The sequence below is a fragment of the Sceloporus undulatus genome, chromosome 2, assembly GCF_019175285.1.
Source record: "Sceloporus undulatus isolate JIND9_A2432 ecotype Alabama chromosome 2, SceUnd_v1.1, whole genome shotgun sequence".
NCBI classification, from domain to species: Eukaryota; Metazoa; Chordata; class Lepidosauria; order Squamata; family Phrynosomatidae; genus Sceloporus; species Sceloporus undulatus.
This window is the reverse complement of record NC_056523.1, coordinates 91,912,687-91,933,735: the sequence shown is the minus strand read 5'-3', so window position 1 is coordinate 91,933,735 and position 21,049 is coordinate 91,912,687. Positions and strand designations below refer to the sequence as shown.

The 21,049-nt window shown below is 42.0% G+C and overlaps 1 protein-coding gene across 2 annotated transcripts in view; it reads right to left on the bottom strand.

The window, feature by feature from the left end:
* PDGFRB (platelet derived growth factor receptor beta) overlaps nucleotides 1-21,049 on the bottom strand; it is a 121,517-nt gene that overhangs the window by 11,661 nt on the left and 88,807 nt on the right. For both annotated transcript variants that reach the window (XM_042453226.1, XM_042453227.1), the window contains 3 exons: nucleotides 18,793-18,959; nucleotides 18,074-18,183; nucleotides 12,785-12,907 (listed from right to left, as the gene is read on the bottom strand). In XM_042453226.1, coding sequence (XP_042309160.1) covers nucleotides 12,785-12,907; nucleotides 18,074-18,183; nucleotides 18,793-18,959 — 400 coding nt within the window. The remainder of the gene's footprint in view (nucleotides 1-12,784; nucleotides 12,908-18,073; nucleotides 18,184-18,792; nucleotides 18,960-21,049) is intronic.

The window sequence follows — 21,049 nt, the reverse complement described above, 5'->3', positions numbered from 1 at the left end:
TCCTCACCTTTGGATATGCAGTGGGGCAGTCATTTCACCCTAAAACACATTATGGTCTTCAGTCTTACCAGCTCAGCCAGGGAATGTCATATACTCATGTCCTCTGGTGTACATTTACTTCAGTTAGACAAAACAGTCGGCAACTATCAGGCAGAGGACTTTTTCTTCAGCCGCCCCTAAACTATGGAATGACCTGCCAGAAGTGATTTGACAGCTAAAAACGCTGTCCGAATTTACAACAACATTAAAGATAAGTATCTTTCAGCAGATTTATTCAGATGATTTTTAAATTGCAGATTTTACACAATGAGTTTTAAGTATAGACTGTTTTAATATGCATAAATCTTATTTTTCTTTTTAAGTTGATGTTTGTTTTAACTGATGTGTTTTTAACTGATGCCATGTATTTGTTAATTGTTGGGCAGGCAAGAAATAATAATAATAATAATAATAATAATAATAATAAGGCTAAGGTTTTATTAGGATCTTGGAAGTCCTAAAAATGTGAACTGTAGTTTTTAAAAAATAGAATAGAGAACATTGGAGCAATATGCCAAACTACAGTCCTTACTAGTTCATGGAAAAAAACAGACATGAAAAGGTAAGGGATCTTAGGGTAAGGAGACAATGGAAAGATTCTGGCTAAGCATGCATATCTGTGCTTGGTTCAAGACTCTGAAACACCCCAGGACAATGTACTAGTCTCCTATCTTGTGTACCAGAGGAAAATATCAAAGAAGCATCCAAAAGGACAAACACCATAAACTATGTTTACAAACCATAATTTGTAAACAGTGATATAGCTTTCTCTTGCACTGTGAAACATGGCTCTCTGGGTTTCCAGAAGTCCTTAGAAAGGCCGATAGATTCCCAAGACTACTGTCATGTACCTAATACAAGAGACCCTCAGGTGTCCTTGGAAGTACAGTTGAGCTCACAATGTGACTGAAATGCATCAAAGCTAGAGAAAAATATCAATTAAGAGTAAGGGAATGGCTAAATAAATCTTGCCAAGAAATTCCCATGAGAGGGTCACTAGCAGTGGGGTACATAAAATTATTTGGCACTTGGACCAGATCAATTTTAACACCCCTGATAGAGACTGGGGGAAGGAGAGAGAACCCAACTGTCTAACATCACCCACACATACACCTTCACGTAAACACCTAATCTAGGGGAATGGAGCAAGCCAATCCAATCAAATGTCAAACCAAAGATGAACAGGAAAAGAAATTGAGCACAGAGTGGCTTCCTCTCCCTGCTTGTCCTGTTCCGTCTCTTAAATTTTACTGTGCAGAAGCATGTGAATGAATTTGGGGAAAAGTGAATCCTTGCCTGGACTTTCTTTTACAGTGAATACTTGATTCATTCTGTTTTACTTGTCCCTTGACATGTAATCCTCCCTCTCACCCTCACCCCATGACTCTTCTTTTTGCCTGCACCCAGAACAGACCACTCTCAGCACCCCAGGCTTGGTATACCATTGGTACTATAAGTTATGTATCAACATGAAGGCACATAGCAACAACAAGAAGTATGACAAAATCCGTCCTTTTGAGAAAGAATCCTGGCTGTGTAATTTGCCATAGCTGGAGAGCACTGAGCAAGGTTTTCCAGAGTGGTTGTGGTGGTGGCCCACTGAGAAGACAAGCAGTGGAGCAGAGGCACTCAGTTCCCTACTTCTCCTGCTCTGCTGCCTGAGGTAGGCCGTTCAGTCATCTCCAAGGGAGGACTGGCCCTGACACTGATACCATCTTCTAACATCTATTTCCTTACACACAGGAAGCTTCATGAATAGGCTTCCCATAAAATGATTTAGGAGTTTATCACACGGAGGCAAATTGGTTAAATCCCATGAAGAAATGAGATTTTAAAATCTGCAAAACACCTGCAAAAGTGGGTTGTTTTTCAGATGTGTTGGAATCAATGAGAAATAATGGCCTGTTACAGACTGCCAAAATAAAGCTGCTTCGGGTCTCTTTGGAGGTATGCTATTTAAATGATGCATGGGTCCTAAGAGTCTGGAGGTCACGCCAAAGCCACACTCCATTCCTAAGCACTGGAGTGCAGCTTTGGTGCAGCTTCCAGATTCTTAGGACGCATGCATTATTTAAATAGCATACCTCCAAAGAGACCCGAAGCAGCTTTATTTTGGCAGTCTGTAACAGGCCAATGTGACATTAATCTGAATGCAAACTCAACAAAACCCACTTCTTTTTACTTTCGGGAAGTTCTTGAAGGTAAAAAGGAACAGGTTTTGTTGCCTTTGCATTTGGATTAATCTCGCATTATTTCTCACTGATGCCAACGCATCTAAAAAACAACCCGCTTTTGTGGATAATTTCTAATTTTGGTTTGGGTTAACCCCAAATGTGTGAAAACAACCTCCTTTTGCGGGGTTTTTTTCACTTTAAAACCAGTTTCTGCACAGGATCTGTCCTATGTGATAGAGAGAATAGACAGGTCTATATGGATATGCTTCCACAGCTCAGATGTGAACAATGCAGGGTTACTGGGTGATGGGCTTGGGAAGGAGGCCATGCAATTACAGGAACAGCATCATACCCTGGTGACCTTTCAGTGTGGGAGCATGTGCATGTATAATGCCTGAAGGATGGGTGTGGGTAATGCAGTTGTATTAATCTGAGCCATTATTTACTAACACTTCCACTTAGAACAGTCAGGACAGACAGCTATGTCTGGGGGGGGGGGGGAGAACTTGATAAACACAAGAAGACCTGAAAGAGTGTTAGAGATCTCATTCTTGCTGGCTTCATTTCCTGTGTTTATCTTCCCAGTCCCCAGCCCATACTTATTTGTGACACATGAAACCAGTCTGTTTCTGGTTTTCTCTGCATCAGCTTGCGTGCTGATTTCTTAGCACCTTTCCTTGAGTTGAAAGCAGGGTCTTTTGCGCAACCAGCACTGAAAATATTTTCCAGGAAGGATTGCAAATGGCCAAGGTTTCATTTCCTATTTATCAAGGAGAGCGACCAGCTGAGGGAGATTCAGAGATGTGTACTCTGTTTCCAGTCTTGAAAAATGACTCATAGTAGGGCCTTCATTAGATCCATTTAGCCTCTGAACCCCCTAGCCTGTGCCTGGGATATGAAAAACATTTACTAAATAAATTTATTCATCCTCAATGGAAAAAAAAGGAGGGCGAGTGCCTTGACTGCTGGTATTCTCCACCAAGAAAATTTGGATGCAGTGAAATTATTCATAGTTCAGGACCTTTTTCACACAAAATTCACTCCTGACATGTCACATGGGGGTTTGTGTCCCAATTTTCTCCATAGGAAATGTTTGTGTGTGTATGCATAAAACACTTTTTCTGCACAAAACCCTTGCTAACTATGACACTTTCACATTTTTTCTTACACCCCCCCCCCCCCTTTCTGTACAAAAAACGTGGGGGGATTTACATCTTTTTTTTTTTTGCATGAAATCATTTTTGCCCCCAGAAGTAAAGTTTTCTGTGCAAGGATTTTGGGGTTTTGCGTAGAAAATCATGTTTTCTGTCCAACCCCAACCCCCCCCCCATTACATTTTCTATTCAGGCACTAGTTTTATTCCCCACTGACATGATAAGGAAAATGTCTTTTGTGCAGAAAGTAGTATTTTCTTCATGAGAAAGCTGCATTTAAAAAAAAAAATCCCAAGAGGTTTTTGAGAATTGATTTTTCAGGGAAAACAAGCCTTGTATAATGTGCTGGATTTTTATTTGTTGTTGTTTTAATTTGCTTTAACTATTTTCAAATTTTATGATGGTTTAATTGTTTTTTAATTTTTGCACAATGTTAATTTTAACTATGTTTGTTCTAGATACTGTAAGCCACCTTGAGTCCCAAACTGGGGAAAAGTACATGGAGTGTAGTATATATATAAATATAACTTCTTGTGCAGAAAGTGAGTTTCCTATATTTCACACATCATTCTGAGAAGGGAGATAGCTCTGAAAACATTATTTTCTGGCAAAACCCAAACTTTTCTACACAGTAAACATTATTTTCTGCTAAAGGAGAACTGTGTAGAAAATTAATTTTTCGGAACAGAAAATTTTATTCTGTGTGAAAAAGAAGTGCATCACTAAAAATCAGTAACAGTCTTCAAAAAGTATGCTGTTTTCTTGTCCTTTCACACAGTGGGATGAAAGTTTTTATTTCATGAAAATGAAATGAATGAAAATTTACATCCATAGCATATGAATATTTTGTTCAAAGCAAAATAATCAACAGGAGATTTTTAAGAACAGCAGTAGAGAGATTTCAATCTTGTGTGTAAGTCTATTACAAGTTGCAGAAAATGACATCTTCCAGTTCATTTCCAGGCACAATTCAAAGTACTGGTCATGACCTATAAAGCTCTAAATAGCTTTAGTCCAGAGTATCTGAAAAATTGTCTCACCCCATACTAACCTGCAAGATTCTCCCAGGGTCATTTGGATGTCGTTTTTGTTTGTTTGTTTTGTTTTAGCAAGACGAAGCAAATAATCTCACTCATGAGATGCTTCCAGGTTTGTTATTCACACTATGGAACTGCATCAATAGTATGTCTGCAAGAATGCTCACACATGCAAGCATTCAAATAAAAATGGAGTCAATGATGCAAATGCATTTGGAACACGTTGAAGGCATGCAGAGTTTTATCCTGGGTCTATTTGGGTCTATTCACATCACTTATTCACAGTACCAATGATGTGGATCTTTTAAAAAAAAAACTTGGGGGAAAATCCAATATCGATTATCCCAGATTAAGTAGGTTTTTTTGGCAGCCCTCCCCCTGCAAAGCTTAATTAGGTTCATTCGGGATGTGTGTGAACAATGGAGATTCAACCCAGATTCATTCTGGGTTATTTTTACAGTGTGAATAACCCCTCAGGCTCACCATCATTACAAACTCACTTGATGAGGATATGAGAGGGAGCCTTCTCAGTGGCTGCTCCCACCGTCTGGAACTCCCTTCCCTGAGAGGCTAGGCTGCCCATCTTTCTTGATTTCCTTTTGCCAGCAGGCAAACATATTTTTGCTTAAGTGGGCTTTTAATAGTTAAGCAAAAAAGCTTTTTATCTAGAGATGTGTTTTATTTGCTTTTAACTTCTGCATGTCTAGGTGTTTTATAGTGTTTAATATGAAAATATGTAGGTGTTTTTAAAATGTCATTATAAATACTTCTAATTTTAAATTTCCTGGTTTTGGAAACTGCCTTGGGTCCCACTTTGGGAGCAAGGCAGCAAACAAATATGGTAATTAACAAAAGTCTGAAGAGAGTGGTAGTAAAATCTTTCAAGGGTTACCATACATACTTGTGGGTCTGTTGCTGTCTTGCTTGACCAATGAATCCCACAGGGAAACCTCATAAGTTAGGGACTCGTGATTGATGGCACCTTGGATGCAGAATTCACTGTTGATATACAGTCAGTGAAAACATACTGTATTTTCTGGCGTATAAGAGTACTTTTTAACCCAGGAAAATCTTCTCAAAAGTTGGGGGTCGTCTTATACGCTGGGTGTTGTCTTATAGGGCAGGTGCTGAAACTTCCGAGCCGGACTGGAGAATCTGCAGTCACTGCATTTGGTGGGGGGAGCTCAAAAACGGCCGCATCCCCACCATATGCGACAATCGTATGAAAGCAGCTGCCGCTCTGATAGTCTTGGAGACAGGGAGGGCTGGGCAGGCAGGGAGAGCTGACCAATCCAAGCAAGCTTTGTATACAACAAGGTTTCCTGCTAAGTACCTGTATGTCATAAGCATCTGAATTAAAATTACCATATTGAAATCAAATCTGATGGTTTTTTAAATTTTTATTTGGTGTGTGTTGGAAGAGGGGTAGTCTTATACGGCGAGTATATTCCAAACTCTTTATTTTAACTGGAAAAGTTGGGGGTCGTCTTATACGCCCAGGCGTCTTACACGCCGGAAAATACGGTATTTATTTGTGTGTAATGAAAGGGTATGGCCTGCACTTCCCAAAGTCTGCTAGAAAGTTTTGGAGTGTCTAGAACACTCTGCCCCACCATACAATACAATAAACAGCTTTCTAAGATTGCAAAGCTTACTTTAAAAAAAAAAATGAATCCCAGACCCCGCTTCCTTTCCCCAGCCAGCATGGGCTGAGAACCAGTGGCTGCTTGACTGTCTAGTAATTGTCACAGAAGGCAAGATCTAAGTAAGACCACATAAAGAAAATTAATGACTCCTGCAATAAACATCCAGGACTAATATGCAGATAGAGGATGGCTGTTGCACAGAATGGCCAAAGAATAACAATATCCAAAATGCCCCAAGACCTATGGTATGCAATTCTATTTTGTATGTGCTGTGTAATCCTATACTTGGGAGAACAGAGACATACATGAGATGTAAGACAGTTGCAAAGACAAATAGATACATCTCTTCAAAACGTCACATCTTTCGGTGCATTCAGGTTGTGCTGCTGTTATGTGCCTCCAAGTTAAGTCTTGGCAAGATTTATTCAGACAAGGTTTTCCTTTGCCTTCCTCTGACTCTGAGAGCAAGTGATTTGTTCAAGGTCACCAAGTGAGTGTCTATGACTGAGCAGGAATTTGAAGGGAAGAAGAGAAGCAAAACAAAAGGAGATAGGGACAAGCTCAGAACCATGAATGCAACAGTACAAGGGACAAGCTCAGAACCATGAATGCAACAGTACAATGGCTAGCAGATAAAGATAAAGAAAACTAATACAATGAGCAGTGCAGAGAAATAGAGGACAACAACAAAAAGGGGAGAATGAGAGACCTATTCCAGAAGATCAGGGAAATCAAAGGGAAGTTCAAACCAAGGACTGGGATGCTCTATGACAATAAAAATAACACAGTTTAAGACCAGGAAGGAATAAAAAGATGATGAGAACAGTTCTCAAAAATGGCACGCTCTGGAACGGAACGGGGACGCAATTGGAACGCCCGGCGGCAAAGGTGGCGTTCCTGCGCGCATGTTTTAAAATGCACTGGACCCGTTTCAGGGCCAGTACGATAAACTCCCTTGTAACAACAGCAGGCTTGGACACAGAAGGAGGAGGAGTAAAAATAGGAATAACAAGAATCTGAGATATGCAGATGACACCATAATACTAGCAGAAAACCTCAAAGACCTGGAACAACTACTCAAAAAGATCAAGGAAGAAAGTGTAAAGGCAGGCCTATTGTTGAACATTAAAAAAAACCATAAAGACCACAGAGGACCTACACAAATTTGAATTAGACAATGAAGAAATAGAAATAGAGACTGCAGCCAAGAAATCAGAAGAAGATTCAGAATGGGAAGGACTGCTATGAAAGAACTATAGAAGATCCTAAAATGCAAGGATGTACAACCGAGCACAAAAGAATACAAGCCATAGTATTCCCTATTGCCATGTGGGCTGGACAAGGCAACTGTTAAGTGGATTTGTAATTGGTTGACCGGCCGAACCCAAAGGGTGCTCAACAATGGCACCTTTTCATCCTGGAGAGAAGTAACCAGTGGGGTCCCACAGGGCTCTGTCCTGGGCCCAGTGCTATTCAACATCTTTATCAATGACTTGGAGGAAAAAATTGGGGGAATACTTATCAAATTTGCAGATGACACTAAAGTAGGAGGAATAGCTAATACTCCAGAGGACAGGATCAAAATTCAAAATGACCTGAATAGACTAGAAAGCTGGGCCAGAGCTAACAGAATGAACTTCAACAGGGAGAAATGTAAGGTACTGCACTTAGGGCGAAAAAATGAAATGCACAGATATAGGATGGGAGACACCTGGCTTAAGGAGACAACATGTGAAAGGGATCTAGGAGTCCAAGTAGACCACAAGTTGAACATGAGTCAACAGTGTGATGCGGCAGCTAACAAGGCCAATGCGATTTTAGGCTGCATCAATAGAAGTATCGTATCTAGATCCAGGGAAGTAATAGTGCCACTATATTCTGCTCTGGTCAGGCCCCACCTGGAATATTGTGTCCAGTTCTGGGCGCCACAATTCAAAAAGGACATTGAGAAACTGGAGCGTGTCCAAAGGAGGGCGACTAAAATGGTGAAAGGTCTGGAAACCTTGCCCTATGAGGAACGACTCAGGGAGCTGGGGATGTTTAGCCTGGAGAAGAGAAGGTTAAGAGGTGATATGATAGTCCTATTTAAATACTTGAAGGGATGTCATATTGAGGAGGGAGCAAACTTGTTTTCTGCTGCTCCAGAGACTAGGACCCGGAGCAATGGATGCAAGCTACAGGAAGAGATTCCACCTCAACATTAGGAGGAATTTCCTGACAGTAAGGGCTGTTCCACAGTGGAACACACTTCCTCGGAGTGTAGTGGAGTCTCCCTCCTTGGAGGTCTTCAAACAGAGGCTGGATGGCCATCTGTCGACGATGCTTTGATCTGGATTTCCTGCATGGCAGGGGGTTGGACTGGATGGCCCTTGCGGTCTCTTCCAACTCTATGATTCTATGATTCTATGATTCATGTATGGATGTGAGAGCTGGACAGTTAAGAAGGAAGATAGGAGGAAAATCAACTCATTTGAGATGTGGTGGTGGAGAAGAGTGCTAAGGATTCAATGGACAGCCAAAAAGACAAACAAATGGGTCCTAGAGCAGATCAAGCCAGAAATCTCTCTAGAAGCCAAGATGACAAAACCCAAGTTGTTGTACTTTGGACACATTGTAAGAAAGCATGAATCATTGGAAAAAACAGTAATGCTAGGAAAGGTAGAGGGAAGTAGAAAGAAGGCTGCATGCAAGATGGATGGGTTCTATTAAAGATATCATGAGTTTGCAGGAGTTGAGCAGAGCAGTGGAGGATAGAGGGTCTTGCAGATGTCTCATCATCAGACAAGATGCAAAAGGAGAAGGGAATGGCAGTGGGGAAGGGGGAAAGTCCAGCAGATCTTCTCTCCCTCTGAGGCCTCGACCGAGGCAGTTGGACTGGAGGGAGGGGCCTTAGTCTGGTTAGCTCTAATGGAGCTGGCCTGCCCTTCTCTTCCTCTGGATGAAGATGGCTAGAGGGAGGGCCCTTCTTCTTTTTCAGGCTAGACCTGATGGAGCTGGCCTGTCCTTCTCTCCCTCTATGATGAATGACAGAGGGAGGGTCTTCTTCTTTTTCAGGCTAGGCCCGATGGAGCTGGCTTGCCTTTCTCTCTCCTTCTTTCTTCAAGGGGAATTTCATGTAGAACATGTTACAGTAGTTTAACCAGGAGCATAGACTGTGTGGCTAGGTTATCCCTATCCAGGAAAGGCTGTAGCTGGTGCACTAATCAAAGCTGGCACCAAGAACTCCAGTAACTTGGGCCTTCAGTAACAACTATGGATCTAAGAGCTTTCCAAATCTATGCACCTACTCCTTCAGGAAGAGTGCAACCTCATCTAAGACAAGCTGTTTACCCAGTTCCTACACCCCCAAACCACCAATCCACAGAGCCTCTTGTCTTATAGGGATTCAGGTTCAGGTTACTGGCTCTCTTCCAACCCATTACAGCCTTCGAGCATTGGTTCAGCACCTACACAGCCCAAGCTGATGCCACTGACAAGAAGATATAGAGCTAAGGATCATCAGCAAACCAATTACACCCCCTCCAAACAATCTTATGACCCCCCCCCCAGTGGCTTTGTGTAGATATTAAACAGTATGGGAGATAAGAGGGAACATTGTAGCACTCCACATTTTAATAGCCATGGGGCTGAAGAGGAATTCCCCAATGCTATTCTCTCTAGATAGGAATGAAACCACTGCAGAATAGTGCCTCCTACCTCCATCCCACGGAGCTGGTTCAGTAAGATGCCATGATCAATTCTATCAAAAGCTACCAAGAGGTCCAGGAAAATCAACAGGTAGTGCCCCTCAGGTCTTTCCCCTAGATTAGGGAAAGTAAGGTTGCTTCAATGTCATCACCCTGGCCTGAAGCCAGACTTAAATGGGTTTCCTTCAAGAACACCTGAAGTTGTCCAGCCACCACATGCTCAAGCATCTTGCCCCAAAGGGGGGATATTTGGGAGGGAGGGTGGCCATCCTCAGGTGAGGGTGCACCGCTATCTTCTTCAAGACAGCAGGCACCTGACATAATGGGCATTTACCATCCCTTGGACCCACCTAGTCAGTCCATCCCTACTAGATTTAACAATGAAGATGAGCAAGGGTCAAACTTGCATGTGGTGGGATAAAATGTTTCAAGCATTTTGTCTACATTATTAGGCCTCAGTAACTGAAACTGATCCCTTGAACACTGACCAGATGGTCTACTGGACACCCTCCCAGGTTCTGCAACATGTATTGTGTCAAGTTCTATAAATCGTATAAAAGATAAATTAATATAAGTTATAGATATAGTCACAGATCTGGAATAGAGTGCCTACAGCACACAGTAAAAATTCTTCTTGTGCAGTGACTCTAGAGAGCAATCTGCAATCTGCTGTGAAATGTAAAACTAGAAGTCCATCATGGGCTTCTGATGCAATCAATGTGCATGTGTGTACGTGACTTAAAATACAGAGTGACGCTGTGGATACAAACTAGCAGAGCCAGAAGGTGCCCTGCACGGCTGGCAAAATTGTGAGCATGCAGATCCTGATAAGCAGATGATAGCATCTTCAATATTAGCTAAATCAGTGCTTCCTAGGCTATTTGATTGGGAGGGGGTGCCGTTATTTCCGCCACCCACCTCCCATCTGCCCCAAGTGTGCCAGGGACTGGCTGTAAATAGGTGCCCATTGGGTACAGTTATTCCTTTCTTTCCTGGAAAGAAAACTTGCCAGGGATCAGCAGGCAATGGCTCAGGAACTGGCACCGATCCAGATCCAGAGACCACCCTTCTACATAACAATGAGCTAAATCACCCTTTTCCATAGATCCAATTCAAAATGTACTGGGAAAGGTTTAGGTTTTCTTGTCATCTTTGGATGACTGGAAATTACAGCAAGAGGGGAAGCTTTGGTAGCTCTCACTTCTTAGCAGGCTCACCAACCACAGAACATCTGTCAGAGCCATGGCATTGCTTTTAAATGCTGCAGAAACTAAATTATTTTACAATATGCCCAAAATTAGCATATTGTAAAATAATTATGCTGTTATCTAGAACTTATCATACACTATAATGCGCAAACATGTATTATCTTAATGTTAAATGGAATAAAAAAAGATACTGGAGAAAGGACTTTATCACACACAGCTTTTAAACTTCAATTAGAGCTGGAAAAAAGTGGCTTTGATTATACTTACTGCATGCTGCCACTCCCTTCAACCTGTAGCTGCTATGTTCCCAAATTGCAGTTAGATACACCTTTTCACTGATGCAGAAAACCTGTCAATGAGCTCACAACTGCGCTAGTCCCTAGGAGCAAATCATTGCTGCTAGAACAATTGCACAATTAGCGGTCATGTGGTGCCAGTGTCTACTCCTCTTCCTTTGTCTCCTCTCCCCTTCACTATTCCCAAGTAGGCCAGCTGCTTTTATTTTATTTTTTTCTATTTCTTGACTTAAAAAAAACCCCCAAACCTTAAATTCCAGTAGCAGAGCTCTAGAATTGTGTGAAAAAAAATACTTCCCAAAGGCATGCTGAGTAGAGCATAGAGCAAGAAGATGGGGTGAAAGGGGAGTCAAAGAAAGTGCAATGGAAGAAGAAGCCCTAGTCATGTGATAGAGAAGACATGTTATAATGGCTACTCACAATCAGGTATAATTCCATTTTATTTAACAAGCACGACTGAGGTCACAATGGGGTTCAAGAGGTAATATTGAGAGAAAAAGTTTTCTCATCATTTCTTGAACAATCTGCTGCTGGATTTGTGCTACTAACCAATTTTGCCTGATTTAAAAATGCAATGGAATCAGGTAATGAAGATGCTTTCATCATATATTCTTATTATGCATTTTTGGAGTCACTCACACTATGAAATTCTTCCTGCCCCTGACTGTTGCTGCCGCCACTTCCCCCCTCCTCCTCCTGATCTTCCTCCTTCCTCCTCTTCCTCTTGCCATCTTGCACTGCTGCCGCTTCCTCCCTTCTCCTTCCCCTGATCTTCCTCCTTTGAAAGACAGCATGGTGCAGTGGTTTGAGGGCCCAGCTACAACTCTAGAGACCAGGGTTTGAATGTTGTTTTGGCCAGTGGGTGACCTTGGGCAAGTCACTCTCTCTCAGTCTCAGAGGATGGCCATGGCAAACCCCCTCTGAACAAACTTGTCAAGAAAACCCCATGACAGGTTCGTCTTAGGGTCACCCAAGTTGGAACTGATTTAAAGGCACACAACAAAAATAACAACAACAAGGAGCTCTCCTGCAAACCACCTGTCTCCCAGGGCTTTTCAGCCCCAACCCACTGAGGAGGCAAAGGGGGCCCATTCAGACTGTAAGTGTGAATGGGCAACAAAAAAATCAGATCATGGCAAACATAGTGAGAACTATGAGCCCAATGGATTTGGGATGACATCACCAAGGAGACCCCAGATCTCCTCAATACAAAATCGTAAGTGTGAAAGGGCCCTGAGGAAGTAAGTTCAAGTCTACCCATTTCTTTCTTTCAGTTAGTCTCAAAAGTGCTACAAGTTCCCTTTGCATACATATCTTCTTCTGAACATACTGCCATTTTGGGAATGCTTAGAGTCTTTTTTTTAATGGAATGGAATGTGTTTAGTTAAATTTATTAAGCCTTAGCCACAAATGTTAAAATTCAAAATATGTAGGAACTTGTCTTTTGTCTGATAATTAGAAATTATGGGTGGTAGAATTTTAACATCTTCTAATGCTAGGCAGGCACAGAGATTCCCCAAAATTCAGGAAATTTTCCTACTCACATTGCCTTTGGAGATGTAATTTGAATCCCGCATGATATCTCTTGCTAGACCAAAGTCACAGATCTTCACCAGCTTTCCCTCACAGATCAAAACATTTCTTGCAGCCAGGTCTCGGTGCACACACTGTGGGATAGGGGAAAACATGCTATAAATAAATGTTGTTGGTATTTTATTTATTTTTTTGTCCCCAAAGGTCTGATGGTGTTCTGTTGCAAGACCATTCTCTGAAAAACATCACAAGGAAGCTGTGCGGAAATTAAAAAACCATAGGCTGTGTTCAGATCATAGCTTTACAGTGACCTGTTGCTGCCATTGCCTGTGGGTTGGTACATTTTTTGTGTGTACTGTGGCCTATGACTCTGCAGCGTTTGTTAGTGCAACCCCAAAATCTGAAACAAGCTCTCAAGTGTGCAATCACCATTGCAAGAATAGACATGCAGATGTTTATTTAGAGAAGGATATAGACAACCTGGAGCAAGGTCAAAGGTAGCCAACAAATATATAAAGAGGTATGAAGAACAAAACATACAAGGAGAGGTTGAAGGAGTTGGGCATGTTTAGCTTGATGAAGAGAAAACTGGGGGGAGACATGATCACACTCTTTAAATACCCCAAGTGCTGCCACAAAGAGGAGAGTGCAGGCCTGCTCTCTGCTGCCCTGAAGGGCAGGACCAGGTCTAATGTTTTAAGTTGCAGGAGGGTAGATTTTGATAGAACATTAGATGGAACTTCTTCACAGTGGAGTTTATCACATGGGGAAAATAAAGATCAGAACCTGCAGTTATCCAGCGTCTTAGGCACAATTGAGCAAATGGTTTTCAGACAACATTGTGCGCAAACAGCTTAGAATTTGACAAGAAAGTGACATGGACCAGGAAATAAGCATTTTCAGGAAAATATTGGAAATTAATATCCATTTCATTCATGAGGTTTTTTTTTTTTTTTTGCACAACTGCTGTAGTGTGAAAGCAACTTGCAGTTTACTCATGGGATTCTCCGTTTTTGTGTTTGTTGCCAGATTTCCCATCTTTCTTTGGGGCAAGTTTACTTCCAGGGCCATGGAATAAGTAAAATAAATTAAAGAAGTACCTAGCCTTCTTAAAAGCTCTTAAAACAAACAGCGGAGGCAAAGGGAGGGAGAGAGAGAGAGAGAGAGAAAGAGAGAGAGAGAGGTCTGAGTACCGGCATGCTCCCCCCCTCTCTCTTTCTCCCCAGACTATCCCCTTTAAGGGATTTTGGACTTCAGCTCCCATAATCCCAGGTCATTAGCCAACATGGCTGAGGCTTCTGGGAGCTGAAGTCCAAAATCCCTTAAAGGGGACAGTCTGGAGGATCACGTCAGCCTTCCCTCCAAGCCAGAACTCTTAAAGAAGCAGCTATTGAGGCAAAGGCAGGGACAGAGCAAGCGAGATAAGAGAAAAGGCTGAGTTCCCCCTTGCTCTTTCCTGTGTATGTCTGTCTCCAGCTTCAGCCCTGTAGCCAGGGCTCTTAAAGAAACAGCTGCTGATGGAAGGCAGGGACACACACAGAGATTTATTGCAGTCTATGAAAATCATTTGCTAATTTGATCACTTTTTTGAGATGCACACACTTTTATCATTATCAGGATGGAGGCACATTTGGTCTCATGATGTGAAAACTATTTGCGTATTTGCACACAAGTGCAAATTGATCTCAGATTTTGCACAGGATAACTGCGCTTTCCATGTGAAAACCATTTGCGCAATTGTGAGTTAATAATGGGTTCTGAACATATTAAAGTTCCAATTTTTCCCCATGTGATAAACTCCTAAGGTTTGGCAATGAAATCAACTGCCTAAAGAGGTGGCGGGGGGGGGGGGGGGCTCCTCCTTCTAATGTCTTCAATAAGAGTCTGGAGAACTACCTGCTGAGGATGTTCTAGCTGAAAATTTTTCTTTGAGCAGGAGGTTTGACCTGATGGGCCATAGGGCTCCTTTCAACTCCATAATTTTATAATTTATTTTTAATGTGGCTTAACACAGTAGTCTATTGCTCAAAACAAATTTAGAGCTATTTTAAAGTGCTGAGTACATAGCCACTCCTGTGAACATACAATTATTCTCCAAAACAGAATAAAGTTGCATGGCCCATGATCCAAGAACACTTTCTTTTGTAAAGTCATTTATTAACTGCATCTACTAGAGCAGTAGTGGGAAAGTGTGAACTGGAGTTCCCATCAGCCATCAACATAGCCAATGAGGTTGGCTATTATGGGAACAGAAGTACCAAAACCCCCGAAGGAGTTGATTCTTTAGCCTCTGGGCTCACTGTTGGACAGAGTTTCCCATGAGAGACTTAAGTTTTCTTATTCACAGTGCTCTTGCCATTTCAATTTCTCTTTTTGTATATATCTCAATTTCCTAAAAAGAGACAATCAGTTTTAAGACAGAACTGCTTCCCAGAAACACATTTACAGCCTTGTTCCCACTTATGGAGAATTTGGTGCCTGATCCGAACTGATGAATCGGCGCAATAATAGTTCCTGGTTCTCACTATGTTTGCGCCGATTCTACCAATTTGGATCAGGCACCTTGGCTTCTCCTAGCCCTGATAGTCCCCAGCCCAGCCTCCTTACCGGCTTCTTCTGGCCTCCTTCGGCCTCTAACCAACTTCCCCAGCTTCCTTGTGGCCTCCTTCTGTTTCTCACGGCTGGGGAAGCTTGCAGAGAAGCCTCCCTGGCTTCTCTGCAACCTTCTTTCCAGCCCCCCCCCCCCCCGACCTTCTTCCGTTCCTCGCACCCAGGGAAGGTGGGAAAGAGGTTGCAGGAAGGTCAAAGAGAAGATGGCGGCTCAGATATAGAGTGGCAGGGAGGCCAGTGATGGGGAGATGGCTGAGGCCATTGCAGCTGCCCCCCATCACTGATGGCAGAATCGAATCTGTCCTGCCTAGTTCCCACTTGGGGCAGGGCAGATTCGAATCCGCCTATGGTTCCCACTACGATGAACTGATTTATTTGAGAAAATGTCGATGCACCCCAAAAAAACCACTCCTTTAACCCAGCATCTTTTTGATGCGGGTTAATTGGGTAAAAACCTTACCCCCCCCTTTCCAAATCGCTTTAGCAATTCGAATTAGGTGGGAACCATGGTGGTTTAAACCGGATCATTTCAAATCACGATCCGATTTAAACCATAGTGGGAACAACCCCTACACCGAATCAAAAAATCAAAGAGCTGAAAAAGACTACTAGAGCCATCCAGCCCAACACCTTGCTATTCAAGAAAACAAAATCAAAGCTCCCCCAACAGATTGCCATCCAACCTTTGTTTAAAAACCTCCAAAGAGGGAGACTCCACCACTCTATGAGGCAGTAAATTCCACTGTCAAACAGCTCTTACTGTCAGCCGGTTCCTCCTAATGTTTAGGTGGAATTGCTTTCCCTATAGCTTGAATCCATTGCTCCGGGTCCTAGTCTCTGGAGCAGCAGAAAACAAGCTTGCTCCATCTTCAATATGACAAAACATGGCTATCTTGTCCCTATGAACCTTCTCTTCACCAGTCTAAACATAGCCAGCTTCCTAAGCTGTTCCTCATAGGGTATGGTTTCCAGATCAAATGAGACAGTGCCTGTACTGTGCAGTGTGAACTGTACCTTGTACGAGTTTACACTGGAAGCAACCACAGATCTTCTGTGTGGTAAACCTTAGCAGTAACTTTGTGTACAGAAGTGCTCCCTATATTTACCCTTTTTCTCTTTTCCACAGTTATTATTAGTAAAAATTACTTCCTTCTATGAGGAATTTGTGTCAACCAGAACTTGGGAGCTACTGTATTCTGGGAGGTGTAATCTGAAAAAGTAACTTTCCCATAGTTTGCTTGGAATACTTATCAAGCATGATATAGCTTCATTGAAATGTGACTGGGCAACTGAATCATAGAGTTGGAAGAGACTGCAAGGGCCATCCAGTCCAGCCCCCTGCCATGCAGGAAGGCAACTCAGCTACAAAACCATTTTATGTTTTCTAACGGGGAGTCCGAGAATGAGTGCTGGAACCAAAATAAGCTAGGCATAAAAAATATACAGTAACCAAATAGGAAATTTATACTAGCCACAGCATTATGTTTGTCACAGAGAACTTGTGATTATTTATTCAAATATTTAAATGCTACCTTATACCTTAAGAGAATAAGGTAGCAAGCAAGTAAATTCTATTTAATAATTTTAAATAATTTAAGAATGCTAAAATAACAACAAAAATAATTTAAGCAATCTAAGAACATATTAAACAACTTAAAAAATTTTAAAAAGTTAAATCAGTTTTAAACTTTGTATATGTTCAGATTTGGATAAAGTTATTATGCCCCCAAAGAATTTCATAAAAAGAATAAAAAGATTTGAGGAAGATTTTAAACCATTCTATCTATGAGCCACCTTGGGTCCCTTTCTGGGAGAAAGACAGCATAGAAATGAAATACAATTAACAAAAACCATCCTTGACTCCAGAAAGAAATAAGTGTTGGTGGTAATCAAGCCTCTGAGGGAAGGGTGCGCCAGAACTGGTACACAGCTGAGAAGGCCTCCTCCACATATACAAACTGTACTGATCTGTCTGGGTGATATAGAAGAGGGCCTCACCACCAGGTTACCCTGACAAAAAAGTTTAAACCTTACTGTTAAAACACAGCCTTGTATGAACAACAGGAAAAAGTACATGCTCAGAATGAGGAAGGCCGTTCATAGGAAAGTACTGGCAGCTCCATTTCCAGCAGAATCTCATCATTAGTCTGTAATTAAGATATAGCTGTTATTGTTATTTGCCATCAAGTTGGATGTGACTTATGGCAATCCTATGAAAGGCAGTCCTTTAGACATCAACAGCCCTGCTCAGGTCTTGCAAACGTGGAGCAGTGACTTTTTAACTGAACCATATTTAGGGAAGAGTATCCAATTTCCCAATATTAACAGGGTGAAAACTGGAAGTTTATTGAATGAAGGACTGAATATTATAGGATTAAAACCTTGTCTGCCTTGAATGGGGAAAAAGAATTTATTATAATCCAGTATGGCTATGGTCCAGATGTTGGGGTGATTAGATAAACATTACTGCTTTCTCAGAAGAGGTAATGTCTAAAGGGCAGTATACCAGCATCTAATAACACATGAATCAATGTCAGGTCTTGCAAGGAAACTAGTTGATACACATTTATGCTCCTCCAGATGCCTCTGTACTCTTCTTGTTCTACAAATAAAACAAACAACTCCTTCTCTTGTGAAGCCAGTCTCCCACAGAAAAAAATAAATAATTCTGGATACACAAATATATTTACATTTTTTGAAGCTAGGAATTCCATCCCATTGGCCACTTGGAAGCTAACTCCAACAAGATCTGTGTAGCTGAGGATAGGAGACTCATTTATCAATGTCACCTTTTCAGAAACTGGAAACACAGAACAGAGAAACAATTATTGTAGTTTGGTTTCCAAACACCCCAGTGATATAAGATTAGTCTAACTCTAAATTCATTCAACAAAATAATAATAATAAATAATAATAATAATAATAATATTTTGTATTTGTATACCGCTTTTCTTCCAGATCAAAGCAGTTCACAACATACAAGCTACATGTCACATGCTATAGCACAAAGCAATACAATACATCAATAGTGACATCAGCGATCTCAGACAATTCAACAAAAATCCTCAAAAACCATGTACAAAGCAGTCAAAGCCATCAGTTGAGGCTTGTTGCCGCCGGCCTGCCTCTCTCCCCCTCAAGATGGTGGTCGGAAGGAGGGCTCTTAGTCTTTGCAGGCGAGGCCTGCTGTTGCTGGCCTGCCTCTCTCCCCCTCAAGATGGTGGTCGGAAGGAGTTTTGTTGGAACATAAAACCAAAAAGGTATCAGGAGAAACAATTAAGAATCTTACTTAACCATTGCGAAACCATTCAATAAAACCATAAACAAGATCCTCACTTCTCCACATTGGTTCCTAAGGCAACAAAACCATCACAAATTGTATGTACTGCCTTCCCATGACTTCCCTTACCTGCTGGTGAATAGGTGCCCAGCTCATATGTGGCACCATAATTGGAGGAATCAATGTCCACATACTTTATTTCACCTTTCATGTCTGACATGGGCACATAATCCAAGGACTCATCCTTACTCATATCCATGTAGCCCCCGTCACTTTCCACGGATAAGGATGTATGGCTGCAAAGAGGGAGACAGTTATTCAAACCATGTGCTTGTCCCATCAGGATAGACCTATTACAAAAGAGCAGCTTCAGATAGAAGACAAGCAGGAAGAGAAGAGACACCATACAATTGTGTTTTCTCTCCCCATGTTCACTCACAACAATGTCCAAAGCTGCTTAAACACAAAAACAATCAGGGACAAAAAAACAGTATAATACAAATGGATCCAAGGCATTTTAAACTAATATCTGTGTGTACAAACAGATACCCAGTCCTGGTTTTTTGACACCCAATGGAGATAAATGGACACACACAATTTAATCAGTGAACTGTGTGATTTCCACACATTTCAATGCCTTCTGCAAAATACTACAAACCAAAAATAAAAATAATACATATCTTTTACAATCTCATAACAGTACTGTTTTTAATCAGGTTTAGTAAGAGTCTTAGGGTTTCCCCCCTTGTTTTTAATTCAGGCATTCTCTTGTAGTGGGAAGTATAACAAAATTGCTAGGATACTGATGTAAGTAAATGTATTTGCAGCTCTGTATTAATATCCTTCTTTTAAAATGTTTTAAAACACCTCAGCACAACATGACTGTCAGGATTGTATGCAATGCAGAAACTTCCACTCATGAATCAATGACAGTGTCTCACAACAATTTCTTTAAAAATGCTACTCAAAAAATAAAACTGAAAAGAAAGTAGCATGACTACCAGCAATATCAATACAGATACATTATTATAAGATGATGTTACTAAGGCCTCATTCTCACTGAGGTTTAAATTGGATCATGTGGAATCACGATGTGGTTTAAACCACTATCGTTCCCACTTGGGAATCGATTTTGAGCCGATTCGGCAAGGGGGGTTAGAGTTTTTCCCCATTTAACCCACGTCAAAAAGACGCAGGGTTTTACCGCTACTTTTTGGGCTGAATCAATTTATTTGAGAATAAATTGATTGAGCCCAGTGGGAACCCAGGGCGGATTCAAATCTGCCCAGGCAGCCCGGCTCCCTCCATCAATCCTCCCAGCCATACCTGGAACCTCCCTTCCTCCTCCCTTCCTTCCCTCCACCTGCCTGCCTGGTGGCTTTGCAGGGTTTGGTGGTGGCGGCAGTGGCTGTCAAGGCTTGGTGCCCCCCAGTCCTCCTCCTCCTCCTGAAAGGATGCCTTCTCCCTGGCCCTGCTTCGGTTGCAGGTGGAGGCAGCAGCAATGAGGGGGCTTGGAAGATGGAGGCATGCATGTACACACCCACACGCGGATGGCGGAAAAGGCATCCTCCGCCCTCCTGGCCTGCCTCTCTCCTTCTGCCCTGGCTTCATTCTAATGTAGGCCTACCAGGGCGGAGAATGGGGAGAGAGACTGGCCGGCAGAGAAGAATGCATTGAGGAGGAGGACCACCGGAGGGCACTGAGTCCTGACAGCCATCTCTGCCACTGCCGGGCCCTGCAAAGCCACCAGGCCACCAGGTAGGCAGGTGGAGGGAGGGAAGGAGGAGGAGGAAGAGGAAAGAAAGAAGGAAAGAGGGAAGGTTTGTTGCCTTTTATTTCCTCTTCCTCCATCTTCTTCTCTCTGTTGCCGTTTTTCCTCTCCTCCCCTTAAGTGTGAATGACAAAGGGGAGTAAAAGGCGCCAGAGATAATTGATTTAAAAATAATCCAGTTTTGACATGGATTATTTTTGTCAGTGGGAATGGCCCCTAAGATAAATATTGCTTTTTTGTTTTGTTCTCTGTTTCTCTTGTGTACTCTCTGTCACACACAAACTAGTGTCATTGGGACTTCGCTTCATCTGAAGCAGATGGCACAACCTACTTTGGGATGGAGAGTGGAAGGGAGACAAACACATACAAAAGTGAAGAAAGATGTCTAGTGGATGGAATATTGCTTCTTCTGAGACTTCATTTGGTCACAATTTTTTGGAATCAGGGAAGAATTTTATTTAAGTTTGAATGACAAGACAAGTCCACTGGAGTATTTTTGTGCATACATACATATGTGTGTTTCCTTTTTCTCCTAGCATATGTCTTAACTAACTTGCTTCAAACATCTGGATGGTGGCAATTTCTTTTATTGTCACAGGAAATACAGTGCAGGCT